The sequence below is a fragment of the Anser brachyrhynchus genome, assembly GCF_964034855.1.
Source record: "Anser brachyrhynchus genome assembly, chromosome: Z".
NCBI lineage: Eukaryota > Metazoa > Chordata > Aves > Anseriformes > Anatidae > Anser > Anser brachyrhynchus.
In genome coordinates, this window is record NC_137697.1 from 45,099,847 (window position 1) to 45,115,056 (window position 15,210).

Sequence of the window (15,210 nt, forward strand, 5' to 3'; positions counted from 1 at the left end):
TTTGGTTTTTGTTTGTTGTTGTTTTTCCCTAAAGAATACTAATCCGAATTTAAAAAATGAATATATATATATATATATATATATTAAACTTTACTCTTATGTACTAAAATCTCACTTGCAGGAAAAAACAGAAAAAAATCTTTCACTAACTCTTAGTACTGACATCACATACATAATAAAGAATTTGAGCCCTCTACTTGCCAGCAGGAGCTAGATCTCATTTTTTAAACAATTTCGCTAAGCCCTGAAATTATTTTTCAGCCTCAGGAAAAAATAAATTAATAAAAATTTAAAAATCCCATATTCTTCCTGTAGAGAAGATCCTTGTGCTGATTTTTTCCTGAAGACTGATCCACCTCTTACTAGCATGTACAGATCCTTTCAAGTTCAGCCTGAATTTATCACAGGTCTGCTAATTAGTATTCTCCATAACATCAATTAAAATGCTATCACTGTGCAACCTACAAGTGCCTTAAATGAATCACTGCCTTAACTTGTACTAAGCAGTATATTTAAACACTTAGCATTGAAGGGGCTACACAAAAGAAGCAAGTGTTGCTGCTTGGTAGGGTATCAGGCAAATAGCAGAGCTAATAAATAGTCCCTAACATTTTTTTAAGATTCAGCCTTAATTCTGTCCCAGGTAGATCACCTTCAGTTTAATTCAAGCCGTAAAGATTTGGCTTTATCTGTTTTTTTTTTTTTTTTTTTTTTTTTTTTTTTTATGTGGTATAACAGATAAGTATGTATTTTGACATGCATACAGGCACTAAAGGTTTTTAATCGGGACGTCTTTGTCAGGGTCATGAAAAAGCTACTATGCAGTGCTGAGAAGCAGTGGTGCAATTAGCCTCAAGTAACTGAACTGACCACATGCTGATAGTGAAGGAGATTACAGTATCATTATAAAGGTGTGCAGCGAAAACCAGTGTCACCAATGTCATAGCAGAGCATGCAGTCATTGTTACTCTTCAGCATACCTACAAGATGCAGACCATCTCTCACAGCCTGACCTTCTGCAACCTGCTTGGTACAGTGCCATAACTTTGACGGCAGTGAGGCAGGAGCTATAATAGAAGCAGGTCATACCACGTTATGTTCTTTCTACAGTGTGATTATCAACATATATTTCCTGCTGAGACAATTACAATTTCTTTGAGGCAAGTATCTCCAAAACATCATGATAGTACTGAAAAAAGTCCATGGTAATGGAAAAAATTGCTTTCAATGCTGCTTGCTACAAAATCTATAGTAAACAAAAAGATGAACTGTAATTCCAAATCTGGAGATAAAGTACAGCAACTCTGCTTTCCTTATATAGCTGTTTTCCCTTTTTTCTGCGTGTAGCCTCCATCTTCAAATGAGGGAACTTTCCTGATTTTTTTTTCCTTATGACATCCATTCACAAAGCAGCAGCAATTATTTCTGCTCTGTATTTACAGTGGTGACAAGCAGCTGAGAATTGCCCTTACATGTCCAAATGTGTTCATTTGCTTCACTAAGTTGATTTCAGCATAAATTTAACACAGGATGTCAGTGTCCTACCTGTTGAGCTTTCTCTCCTATCATGACCCTATTGGAGCAGACTGTGAAAAGCTGAAATCTATCTTTAACTTGCTCCAGAATTCATTCATGCAGCTCAGACTCTGAAAAGGGTTTTCACTCAAATAGGAAGTAATTTATTTATTATTTTTAGCTTTGCAGAGCACACTGTAGACATTTTTGCTTTCCCTGGCCTCTTAGGGAAGAAGCTGAACTCCTGCTCTTTATGTGAGGATGTTATTTTTTTTTAAATGTAAACATGCAAGGGAGAAGAAAAACAGAATTTCATCTTCAGTTTTAATTCATTAAATTAATTAATTCAGCACACACAAACCTACTGATAATTTCATGTCCTCTTCTACTTTTTATCATGTAGGATACAATCACTCTACAATTACCTTAAAGGAGGCTATAGCAAGGTGGGGATTGATCTCTTCTCCCAAATACTAGTTTATAAAACAAGAGGAAAAGGCTTTAAGTTGCACCAGAGGAGGTTTAGGTTGGATATTAGGAAAAAATTCTTCACTGAAAGGATTGTGAAGTATTGGAACAGGCTGCCTAGTAGTTGCGTCACTGTCCCTGAGGTCTTCAAAAAAACATGTAGATATAGTGTTTAGGGACATGTTTTAATGGTGGACTTGGCAGTCACAGGTTAAAAGTTGGATCTGATGATCTTAGAGGTCTTTTCCTATCTAAATGATTCTATGATATTGCAGCAGGGAATAAAAGGGCAGCATTTAATATATTATACACTGCAAGCTGAAAAGACATTAAGAGCAAAGATACCTGCACTGAACAATGTGTTCACAGAATCATCTAGTTTGGAACAGACCTTCAAGATCGCGAAGTCCAACCATCAACCTGACCTAGTCCCATCACTAAGTCATGTCCCTTAGTGCTATAACCACATGACTCTTAAATACCTCCAGGGATGGGGACTCCACCACTTCCCTGGCAGGCCATTCCAATGCTTGACCACCCTCTCTGTGAAGAAATTCTTCCTGATGTACGATCTAAACCTCCCCTGGAGCAACTTGAGACCTTTTCCTTGTGTCTTACCATTTGTCACCTGGGAAAAGAGACTGACACTCACCTTGCTACAGACGTCTTTCAGGTAGAGAGCAACGAGTTCTTCCCTCGGCCTCCTTTTCTCCAAACTAAACAGCCACAGCTCCCTCAGTCACTTCTGTCTTGTGTTCCAGTCCCTTCATCAGCTTCATTGCCCTTCTCTGCACATGCTTGAGTAACTCAATACACTTCTTGTGCTGAGGGCCCAAAACTGAACACAATATTTGAGGTGCGATCTTACCGGTGCTGAGTACAAGGGGGCAATTTTTTTCCTAGTCCTGCTGGCCACACTATTTCTGATGCAGGCCAGGATGCCATTGGCCTTCTTGGCCAGCTGAACACCCTGTTGGTTGACGTTCATCTGGCTGTCAACAAGCACCCCCAGATCCTTTTCTGCTGGGTTACTTTCCAGCTACCCTTCCCCAAACCTATAGTGCTGTGTAGGGTTGCTATGACCCAAGTGCAGGACCCAGCAGTTAGCCACGCTGAAGGTCATGCGATTGGCCTCAGCCCATCGATCTAGCCCATCCAGATCCCCCTGCAAAGCCCTCCTACCCTCAAGCAGATCAACAGTCTTGCCTAACTTGGCATTGTCCATGAACTTACTTAGGATGGCTCAATCCCCTCATCCAGATCATTGATAAAAACGTTAAACAAAACTGGCCTCAATACTGAGCCCCAGGGAATGCTATGGGTGACCAGCTGCCAACTGAATTGATCTCCATTCACTACAGCTCTTAGAGCCATGCAATCTGTCCAGTTCCTCATCCAGAGAACCGTACACCTGTCCAAGCCATGAGCAGCCACTTTCCCAGGGGAACACTATGGGAAACAGTGCCCAACATTTTACTAAAACCCAGGCAGACATCCATAGCCTTTTCCCTTGCCCACTGAATGCATCATCTTGTCATAGAAGGAGATCAGGTTAGTCAGGCAGGACGTGCCTTTCATAAGCCCATACTGGCTGCATCTGATCATTTGATCGTCCTGTATGTGCTGTGTGATGGTCATTCAAGATATCTGCTCCGTAACCTTCCTTGGCATTGAGGTCAGACTCACAGGCCTAGCAACTCCCTGGATCCTCCTTCCTGCCCTTGTTGACTGGAGTCTCATTCAATAAACTCCAGGCAAATGGGACCTCTCCAGTTAGTCAGGACTGCTGGTAATGTATTGAAGGTGGTTTGGTGAGCTCTTCCACCAGCTCCTTTCAGTACCCTTGGATGACTCCCATCCAGCCCCATAGACTTGTGAATGTTCAAATAATGTAGTGGGTCACTTACAGCTTCCCATTAGGTTATAAGAGCTTCACTTCACTCATGATGACAAACAGAAGTCCCAGTATCATCCTTTTAGCTTTTGATACTAAGAAGTTAAGAAGTCCCCCCAGTGAAAAACCTCATGACCTCAAGAGTCAGATACGTGTGTTTTTTTTTTTCTTCCCATCAAGGTGTTCATCAGCTATATTAAAAACAAGTAAATCTTTATAACATCTTTATAATATTTTCCTCTAGGAAAAACATTTATTCAACTAAATTACAGAGTAAGCCAATTAAGGCAAAATATATTACTTGGAAATAGACAGGCTTTCACTGGGTACAAATATGAACTGGCTTAACAGTATTGCATATAAAAATGTCCTTTGAAAGCATCAAGAAAGGTAAAAGCAAAAGAATACAAGCTGAAAAACTGTTTAAGGCAAACAAAAAGTAATTGTTTATTCTTTGTTCTTAAAAAAAGTATTATTACCAAAATATTCTCTTCACAATTACTTCCGTATTTCTGCATAAAGATTTACGATTGTGTGAGCATAGATAGAAGGAATGAAGCCATGAAAAAAATCAGAGAAGACTAAAAACTTATATGATAAACAGTGAGCCCATGACATCAAGAAGGCATTTAAGACTTATAAATGTTTAGAAAATGCAGAATAGCAAAGCAAGTGATATACATCTCACTATTTTCCACATCCAATTGCTGACAACCATAACTTGATAGAAGAAATTATACTAATTCCATATAAAATGTGTGGTTTGGAAATACTGTAGTAAATGATGTTGAAATGCAATGCTAAGATAATTTCATGTGTATGTGCTACCTGATCTAAAAGCCACTGAAGCAACTTGAAATCTGCTGTGTGTTTTAACTGGAGATGATTTCATCTCTGCTACAGAGAAGCTATACATAAAAAAGAAAAAGATGCAGCTTGGAAAATGAGATTTCAAGAATTATTTAGCCCAGACTCGAACTAACTGGGCATGGATTTGTGCTGTTTTTCAGCAGTTCACTGTTACATGTTAAAAAAACTACTCAGCATCAGTCCTGAGAACGAACGAACTTACACCAAACCTCTGATTGTGAAATACCACTTAAGCACAGGCCCCAAGAAAACATCTAATACAGAAGTTGTCTCTCTAGATTGAAATGCACATATAACATACATATTATGCTGTCAACATGTTTATATTACTAATGTAATAGAAGTAGCTAAACAATGATCCCCATCTTTAAAAAAGTACATTGAGTAACTGAAATATTAAACATTTCAGAAATGCCTATGAAGGTGTCAAGTAATAGCACATTCCAATTTATAAACTGTGATGTTATTTGTCTTATTTATAAATATATCTGTTTGTTCTGATTTCCTCTTTTATGAATCATATTGGAAATCACATGGTTATTAAAAATTGGAATTGCTCATTTCCACTATTGGAAACTACCTCCACATCTTAAAAAGTAAAATACAGTTTACAGGTAGATTAGAAATCTGTGCGGTATCCCCACTGAGAATTAGAATATGTAGTTTTCACCAGAAACAAAGCCAGTATTCCTTAGTGTCATGGATCAGCCTTCTTTCAAACGGTCCTGGGTGGTAGATGTTGTTTGTACATTCCTGCTAGAGCCTTGGCCGCACTGTAGATCATCTGTCGACGGGACATGCCAGTGAATACCATGTGCCAATCAGTCCTGTTGACATTCAGTATATTCTTCTCAAGCACTTCGCCCACTGTCACCAACAGGCCTGACCATCTCAGATTGTAGTCCTGAGGAGTGAGACTCTTAGCCTGTGCAACATTTTGAGAAGTGATTATTGAATGAGCATGAAATGAATAGTTTTGTTTCTGTCTTCACCAATATTAGCAGTAAACTTTCTTACAATAGGACTACATGGCAAATAAAAGAATATCAGAATCCAAATCTCATACTACCCTGTAATTTTGCAAGCCGATTACACTTTTTAGATTTGTGTCTATCATGATCCAAGTGACATCTGAACAATTTAAATGTGAAGCACATTTGACGGCATAAAGACATTCTGCTATTAGTATGAAGTAGTTTTCTCTTTTGAAGTAGCCAACAGATGGAATCAGCATCAATACATATTCATACAGTAAATTCTTACTCTCCAAAGATTTATTTTTTTTAATGGTTAAAATGTCCTTTTGGAGTAGACAAGTAACAAGAAAACTGAGCTTGGCTCAGGAAAGGAAAAAAAAGGAAAAGAGGATTGAGCTATTTGCATGAGATCACAGAGTGTGCATACACTGTAATTCCCCGAGGCTGGATGCAGATGGGAAATAGTGGTGTAATTATCACTGCATTTATCTGTTCTCATTCTCACCCCAGACAACCACCTCTGGCCACTCTCACATATAACGAAGAAAATTTCAGCCTAAGAAAGGCTCTTCTTAGTATTTCTTCATAACATTGCACAATGGGCCAAATTCTTCATACAGCTTTTGTTTTGACAAGTAACTGAGTTAGTCTGTTTCCACTGCATGTGCAGCAGACCAAAGTTCAGCAGTGTGTTCCAGCCTTCCTACAACTGCTGTCTTGTGAAGTAACAGTATATATCACAGAATCACAGAATGTTAGGGATTGGAAGGGACCTTGAAAAATCATCTAGTCCAATCCCATATATAAATTTGTTAGAATATACAATCTGATCCAAAAATGGAAATAACTCGTTGCTCTCCAGAGGTACAGATCTTCCTTTGTAAGGAAAAAGCAAATTCAATATTTCTTATTAATCCAAACATATCGGCAGTAAGAAAATAATTTACCTGACAGTAGGGACTGAATATCTGTTATGGTACCTCCATTATGATCCACAATTGCACATAACTTCATAGACAAATTTAGAATTTTTGCTGCTAAATATCAGGTAACATCAAATGAAATATAAAAAATTAAATGCCTAGTATTTTCCCATGTTCTTGCAGTTTCTGCTTTGACAAAAAAAAAAAGATGACATCTGACCTCTTAACGGAAAAAGCTTCTCATAACAAGATCTCAAATTCACCTTTTTACTATCTCAAATCAAGCAATATTTAAGAGTTATAAACAGCCACGAGTCTCTAATTATGTGCTCAGAAAACGTTTATGCCATTGGTAAAGACATTAAGAATTATATTCTAATTCTAAAAAGTTTTATTCTATGCAGATGCTTTTATCACTACTTCTATTACAAAAACAACAAAACACACAGCTAGCAATTTAATTGCTTTTCATGTATTCTGTTATACCTTTTGTACTGAAATAATATCTATCTATATAATATCTATCAACCAATGCACATTTCTTCTGTGTTTTCAGTCTGAAATATCACTGTACAATTACTGTTGTTTTTTTCCTCCACTCTGTAATCTAGATTTTAATTACAGATATTGAACTGGATTCATACAAAGTTTCTCGCACATTCCTGAGAGAAACTGGAAGAGACATAATGGGAATAAAGGTAACAACTGGTGCACACACACAGTCAAGAGCCCAACAATTTGCTACAACACATCATCCATATATTAACTGAAAAGTATGTTTACCTATGAGAAGACATTACTCAGAAAGTTAAACTATCAACAGTACCTTTTAAATGACAAAACATTGTTCTGTAAAACAAAAATGAAGGAAAGCTATCATGATGTTATTATTTTTTTTAAAAATCAATCCCACAAATGTCCACTCTAATGGAACTGGTATTACACACAAAAAATTAAACAATCACTATTTGTTTTCTCAAAACAATCCTCTGCAGATCAAACTCCAAACAGTTTTGTTTTGAAATTCTTCACAGAAACATTAAAAATAATTTGCAAACCAGAGTTAACTAATGTATGACTCATATCTGCAGTCAGGCAACATGCAGTGACTGGAGTTTGGAGTAATTCCCAGTGTGGCCCAAGTAATGTAAGCAATCTCATGAAAAAATTCTGTTGGTTTAAGAACTGCACAGTACTGGGTTATTTTCAGTGGGATGACCCATGGAATTTCCAAGACTTAAATCCTTCTATTTCAGAAATTTTAAATCTTTGTGAGAATAGCACATTCAGAAGAGGAAATCTGTCTTGCTTTTAGGTAAGAGTCTGTATGTTGTGGAATTAGGTCCGTGCACAAATATGAAAAGGTATCTGCAATTTATTAGAAATAAGTTTTAGGAACACTAACCAATACAGTATGCTATCCTATCAGTATGCTGGTAATTAACAACATAAAATATCTAGGTTTTATGAGCTTTATTAAAAATGGAGTGGTCTCAGTTTATATACTTGTGCCTGAATGAAATGTTAGATTCTTCACTGGTTTGGTAACATGTGCACGTGTGCAGACACTCCACTATTACACAGTTTTGTTTACCTCAGATGAAACTCCAATACATACATGAAGTAAGTTAAGAAAAGGAAAGCACTCCTTTCCTTGGGTAAGAGTGCTTACTGTATGTACTTGGTGCACTTGCTTAGTGCATTCTTGAGCTGCAAGGCTTTCCTGTATGACCAGGGAAAGTGTGAGTATTCTTATTTTATCTAAAGATTGGTAAGGTTTATTTTTAGTTGCTGAACCAGATTGACAGACGTAGTACAGTGATTAAAATTATATTCCCTTTTGAGGGAATATTTTTTCTCAGGTTAATTTCTTTTTGGTTAATATTTCCTCTTAGTTAATTTCTTCTTGGAATATTTCTTTTTGATTAATAGAAAAGTAAAACTAATGCTTCCATGTGCCATATACTGCAGAATGAGACTCCTGAGCAAGTATTACTTTGCCACAAATGCCTACAGATTTTTAGGTAGTACTTACCTATGACTTAGAAGCGCTTTTTGTCCTCATTTATGAAGAAAGATTTAAGTGGAGCAACAATAAGAACTGACATCATAAATGAAATCAAAACTTAAGTCTTATGTCTTGACTGTTAATCCAATACCGGTAAGAAACCTGAACACTCACCTGCTGAACATATTGTAAAGGCACTGGTGTTGCTTGGGTAAAAGCTTCCAGATGAATTCCATGAACTGGATCCTCAATAATTAAACATCCGATGTCGAACCACCTGCAATAATATGCAAATTAATTCACTTTTTAGTACTATGTATCACTTGATTGAAAATTTCTTAGTAGTTGAATTACAACTCAGGTATTTTACAAATTCTGCTACATATGTAACTGTATGTAATGAAGTTTCATTGAAGTGTGTTGCATATTTTAAATAAAATTTGTATACATCATCTTTAGTGTATGTGTAACTATAGTGCATGAGTATGCATGTAATAAACATAAAATAACTAAAAGTATATACAAAATACATGAAACAGATCAAAGAAACACAGAAGGCTGAAGGAGAGGGGGCATGAACAGATATATTCTACTTATTATGTTACAATTTTCATGCAATCTTTGCAATAATGCTTCTAATTAAAATAACTTTCCCTAACAATCAAAAACCTTAATTCTCATTCACGTTCTACATTCAGAAGATTTTTCTGGGTATATCTAATCTTACTACAATCACTTAAATGATTTAGTCAGAAGAACAGTTCTGCACCTTTCATAAAAAATGGTGCCTGCTGCAGAAGGCACAGTAAAACCACTGAAGCAGTATCAAAAATGTTTCTCTATCTAGCTTGCAAAAAAATTAAGCAATTTCTCCCTATCGAACTTACAACACTGATACAAAACTAAGGGCAATGCATCATCATTGCCTCGCTGTATTCAATTACCAGAACAGTTTTACAGTTGAGCTGCCACAGGAGAAACATACTTCACGGAAAACACAAACAAAAAAGCAAGGCCAAAATCATAAAAGATTTAGAAAGCTAAATATTGCAGCTGTTGTTTTCCACATATTATACATGTGTCTACATATAAGTTAAATTTTATACTTTAAAGTGTGGGAAACAAGAATGTTGTTATGAATAGAAATGCAAGACTCAAATTTAACAAATGACTGTCTGGGGGGTGACAATAGCTTAATGTCAGAGCAAGAGTGCAGTAGACTGAGACGGGAAGAAGTACTTCACTTGCACCCTCTTTTGTAGGAGGAAACAGAGCACTGGAATGCCCTGTGATAGAGCACTACTCTCACTTGCAACTATGAAAGACTTTGTTAAGGATAAAGTGCTCTCAATTTATATAAAAAAAAAGTTGTTAAAGGGAAAGATAACAAAATACTTTGCAACTTATTCTGCAAACAGTATTCAGAATGTGCAACTGGAAGGGAAGTAATGTCCTTCAGCTCTCTGAAAGACCACTGAGAACTGGGTGGTTACTTGGAAACACTGCTCTCCTTTCAGATGTTTGTAAGCATGATATCAGCAGAACACAAACTCTATCCCTGATACTGAAGTGCAACACCACAATGCTCACTTCAGAATTATTATTTATCAATTATTAACACCATGATCTATTATTTCATTGCAGAAAAAATAGGGCCAAAAATTGTTCAGATGTTTTTTTTGTAACAACATGCAGGGAAACTTTCAAAGTCACCTGTTGGATGAAGCAAGCATCAAATTATTCTTTGTTTCTACTGTAAATAATATTGAAGATTACGATGTTCTTGGGGCAAGTATGGTGTGGACAGAAAAGCTAGCATTCTGTTCAATGATATTCCTGGGCCAGCTCTTTCATTTCAAATATTTTATAGAAAATTCTCAGATTTAGGAATGAGTAAATTCAAATGAAGAGAATAGCAATTATTCTGAAACAGAGACCTTGTTGTCACAGTTACTCCTTTGTGTAAACATAATAAAACATCTAAATTGAACTAGGTGGAAATAAATGCTAAACAAAAATTAAAATACTTCCTAATTCTCTTTACTTTAGAAAGTTCACCATTCATCTTCCACTAAGGATACTAAATGTACCTTCAAAAATGGAGCAAATGTGTGTCAAAAAATGAATCAAAGCCCATTACACGAACAACAGTGCAAAGATGAGAAAGAAAATTATTTAAGATTGCATCAAGGAAACATGATATTGTCTCATTGTTTTGGAAGATAATTATAAAACTACTTCAAGAACTGTCTGTCAAAAAGCATGTTATGAAGTCAAGTTGTAATGAATGCACACACACAAGAGTAAGGAAGTCATTAGCCAGATTTCAACTTTTACAGCTCCTTAATTTTGTCAGTTTTGTGTAACTTCATCGTGCTTTTGTAATGTGAATCTTGATAAAGCTGACAAGGATCTTGTCTATTCAACTCTAAAGATGTCTGGCCAAAAAGCTGAACAACCTCACCAAAATCAAGTCTGCCAAAGCAATACTGAAGACAGACTCCCTCCTGTCTTCTGCTGAGAGAGTGATAATGCTAACAACTTCTTATAGTAGGCCCCTTTGAGTCAATAAAGAATATTCCCCGCCCACAGCCGCCAAGAATAGGTATAAGGTTCTCACTTGTCAGGAAGCAACTCCTCAATGAAGTTTTCCACTGACACAGCAGGCTGTTTTTCATGTATTACTCCTGTCCGACGCAAGCTGTCTATCCTTTCTTGGGCTCCCTAGAAAGTAACATAAGCTGTTACACAACAGTCTCTGACTCACATCATAGTACAATACTTGCAGATGAATACAAAAAGAACTCTTCAATGTACTTTTCAAGTTAAACAATATGAGAGATTTGGAAAAATTACTCTTATTTCAACATTAAAAAAACAGCTCATAGGGGAATCCTCAATAGTTCCAAAAACTGTAAGACTAATTCAATGTTTTTAGTTTGCTATTTTTCCATGAAAAAGACCTACACTAGTATACAAAGAATTCCTAATCTGTAACTGCACCAAGTTTCACTGTCAGCTAAGGCATAAGAATATATTCCTTTTACTTACACTGCCATTTCTGCAGCTTTTAGATCCTTTATCAATGTTGTAAGACCAAAGGAGAATCTCTGTGTTGTGGTACCCCTCCAAGTAAGATCTAGAAATCACCTCCCCAAATCTGTTATCACTCTGAGGTTTTAACAAAAATAGTACAAGTACACAGCAGTAGCCAAAGGGAAAAAAGAGGTACAGCAGGTAAAGAACATATACGTTATCCCCCTTTACCTCAGTATTAAATTGTATCAGTTAATACATAGGTATGAGGGTAGTCTTAACTCAGCTGTGAACGCTGCCCCAACAGTTAGGAGAAATTACTTAATTGAGAATAAACGAATGATTTGCTTACATTTAAGAACCAGAATACTAAGTAGTTTTTTACAGCATTTTTGGTTATTGGCCAGGCGGTGGTTCAACCTATGTATAAATACTCAACAATCATGCAGTTTAAAATCTGGTGAAACACCCTTTGCTAACCATTTCTTTGGGCCAGCACAGCTGTTAATGAGGCTGCACAGTTAATTCTTACCTTTTAAGGGTAACATAGATCTGCTTGGGAAGATCCCTGTGACAAGTGTTGATCAAACTATCTTTGAACTACAAAATTAGTGCAGAGACAACCTCAGCCTCAGAGTCTCCTTTCATTTCTAACATTCCCAAAATACTGTGCTAGTAATAGCTGGAGAACAAATGCCCGATATACTTAGAAACTAGAGCAGTATCACAAAGTATGCTAGATGTGATGGAAACAAAAGACATTATAAGGAAATTGATGAAAACATTCTTCATCTGCGATGAAGGCGTTTGCAACAAGAAGTAAAAACTTGTTTCAAAAAACCACTTGAAAACATTTAACGATCCAGATCATAAAAAAACAAAGGTTCACCTGTACTACAAATCGACCTTCCCTTTACGGGAAATAAGGTTGCTTTGGGTGAACGTTTCCACAATCTGTCTTTGCATTGGAGAAACATTAGTGCAGTTACATATCAACTTACTTTTAAACCTGCAGCATAGCCCACAGGTTGGGGTGCGATGTTAGACTGTGCAGCCTCTCCAGTAACAACAGCCATTCCAAAGACTTCTTGAAAAGCATCTCGAATTGCTGCAACTTTCACTTCTTTATTAGAAGTAACCACAATGTCCAGTTCTCCACCAGTTTCTGTAAAATACATATAGTGTGGGTATTTATTTCTCCATGTTCACATTATAAGCTAGTTCAAATAGGTCCTATATCTTAAGAATACGCTTCAGTTGGTCTTCTCTTTCCCATGAACTGCACAAAAGCTCTTTCATGAAGCAGAAGTAACTGAAACTAGAAAGTAAGAGTTAGATGAATAGCTAAGAGATTTATGGATGAAAAAAAGACAACGGGAACTGAGAAATGTTCAGTACCTGAAAAAAAGCAGACTCCTCGTTAAATATGACAGTCCATGGATTTAGAAGAGTAACTCAGACATCCATTTCTAAGGATGTTTTGATATTCAGGGAAGCAGTAAAGAATGTTGGTGTGACACAGAAATTTGTCCTTATGAAAGAGACCAAGAACACGGATTCAGTTAACAGAATCAGTGAACAAATGTCAAGTTACAGAAGTTTTAAAAGAAAGGATTGCATCACTTTCTAGTGGTCCTTGGACTGCAAATTTCAGTATCATCTTGTTGTTCGTCTTCCTCCCTACAATTTTATATTGATTATAGATTAAACATCTATGGATCAAAAAGTTGTCAGTATTTCCAAAGAACTTCCATATGAAAAAGACGAGTTTCATAAAGAAGGGCGAGTTTTCAGTAACTTTTAACTGCTTGAGCAGGGGGGTTGGACAAGATGACCTCCAGAGGTCTCTTCCAACCTTCACCACTTCGTGATTCTGTGACACATCAGGACATTTCTAGGACAAGAGCAGCAAACTAATAAAGCCTTTTAACCTGTTATCACCCAGGCCCACTGATTGTAGAAAAAACAAGCTGCACCTGTGAGGAAAAAAGAACAAAGTCCAATGATTTTGCTTGCGCCCATGAGCTTCAACAAGCCTTAATTGCAAGGTGTTGTACCTGGGTTGGGGCAGTCCCAAACAGGAGTACAGACAGGGAGAAGAACTCACTGAGACCCGCCCTGGAAAGAAGGACCTTGGGGTTCTGGTGGATGTAAGGTTCACCATGAGCCAGCAGAGCACGCTTGCAGCCCAGAAGGCCAACTGCATTTGGGATGCATCAACAGAGGAGTGACCAGCAGGTCGAGGGATATGATTGTCCCCCTCTGCTCTGCCCTTGTGAGGCCCCACCCGGAGTACTGCATCCAGGTCTGAGGACCCCAGCACAAAAAGGATGTGGGGCTGTTAGAGCACGTCCAGAGGAGGGCCACAAAAATGATCAGAGGACTGGAGTACCTCTCCTATGGGTGACTTCTCTGCAGCTTTTCAAAACTTAAAGGAGGCTTATAAAAAAAGAGGGAGAGCAACTTTTTGCTTGCGCAGATAACGTTAGGACAAGGAGGAATGGTTTTAAACTAAAAGAGGGTAGATTTAGAACAGAGGTTAGGAGGAAATTCTTCACGCAGAGGTTGGTGAGGCACTGGAACATCTTGCTCAGAGAGGCTGTGGATGCCCCATCCCTGGAGTTGTTCAAGACCAGGTTGGACGAGGTCCTGGGCAACCTGATCTAGTGGGTGGCATCCTTGCCCATGGCAGGGGGGTTGGAACTAGGTGATCTTTAAGGTCCCTTCCAACCAGAGCTGTTCTGTGATACTAAACAGAAGATTCCACTTAACTACACATGCTGATAAAGCCTGCAGTATTTATCCTGATCTAAAATAAAATCCTCCAAACAAAGCTTTAAGTTTAAATTTTAAAGGAAAGAACAGTTTATTCTTTGGCTCATATTACTCAGCAGACCTCAATTACAGGAAATATCTTCTTTTTATGAAGAATTGCCAGAGGTATGCCAGAATAGTAGTAAAACTTTTTTTTTTTTTAAATCTTATTATATATTAATTAGTTTACTGAATGGAATTGGATGTACACAATGAACTCCAGTGCAATTATTTTCCACATAGCAAAAAAACAGGCCAATAAAAATAGGGAAATCACTGAAAATATCTTTTTTTCATTGGTTCCTTCTTGATAAAAATCAAGTTAAGTAAATGTTCTTAAAATTGACTGCAGGCTTTTGCTGAAGCTAGCCTTGTTTTGCATGGCCTAGGGATAGAAAAACTGCTGATGAGCTTTTTAGGCAACTGAAAACTAACCCAAAACGTATCTAATAATACGTTACTGCATATTAACTTAAGAATGGTAATTTTGACTCACGTTTGTATTCTGCACATGATGAATTTAGATTATGTGCTTTTGTATTAAGTATCATCATGTAACAAAAGCATTTATCTTTTTTCACCACAGAAAATACAGAAAGGAAACAAAGGTAATATATGCATTAAAAGAAAATTTGTGACTGAGTCTGTCACATATTATGGTGATACGGAAATAGTAAAATCTAACGTGTAAAAATTTGAATGTAT

General features: G+C 37.1%; 1 protein-coding gene across 5 annotated transcripts in view; it reads right to left on the reverse strand.

The window, feature by feature from the left end:
* Positions 1–4,299: 4,299 nt before the first annotated feature.
* Positions 4,300–15,210, reverse strand: part of PRRC1 (proline rich coiled-coil 1) — a 30,412-nt gene continuing 19,501 nt past the window's right edge. For all 5 annotated transcript variants that reach the window (XM_080573272.1, XM_080573271.1, XM_080573275.1 and 2 more), the window contains exons 6-9: positions 12,693–12,856; positions 11,276–11,379; positions 8,830–8,932; positions 4,300–5,672 (exon numbers count right to left, since the gene is read on the reverse strand). In XM_080573272.1, the coding sequence (XP_080429398.1) occupies positions 5,463–5,672; positions 8,830–8,932; positions 11,276–11,379; positions 12,693–12,856 (581 nt within the window). In that variant the 3' untranslated portion in view covers positions 4,300–5,462. The remainder of the gene's footprint in view (positions 5,673–8,829; positions 8,933–11,275; positions 11,380–12,692; positions 12,857–15,210) is intronic.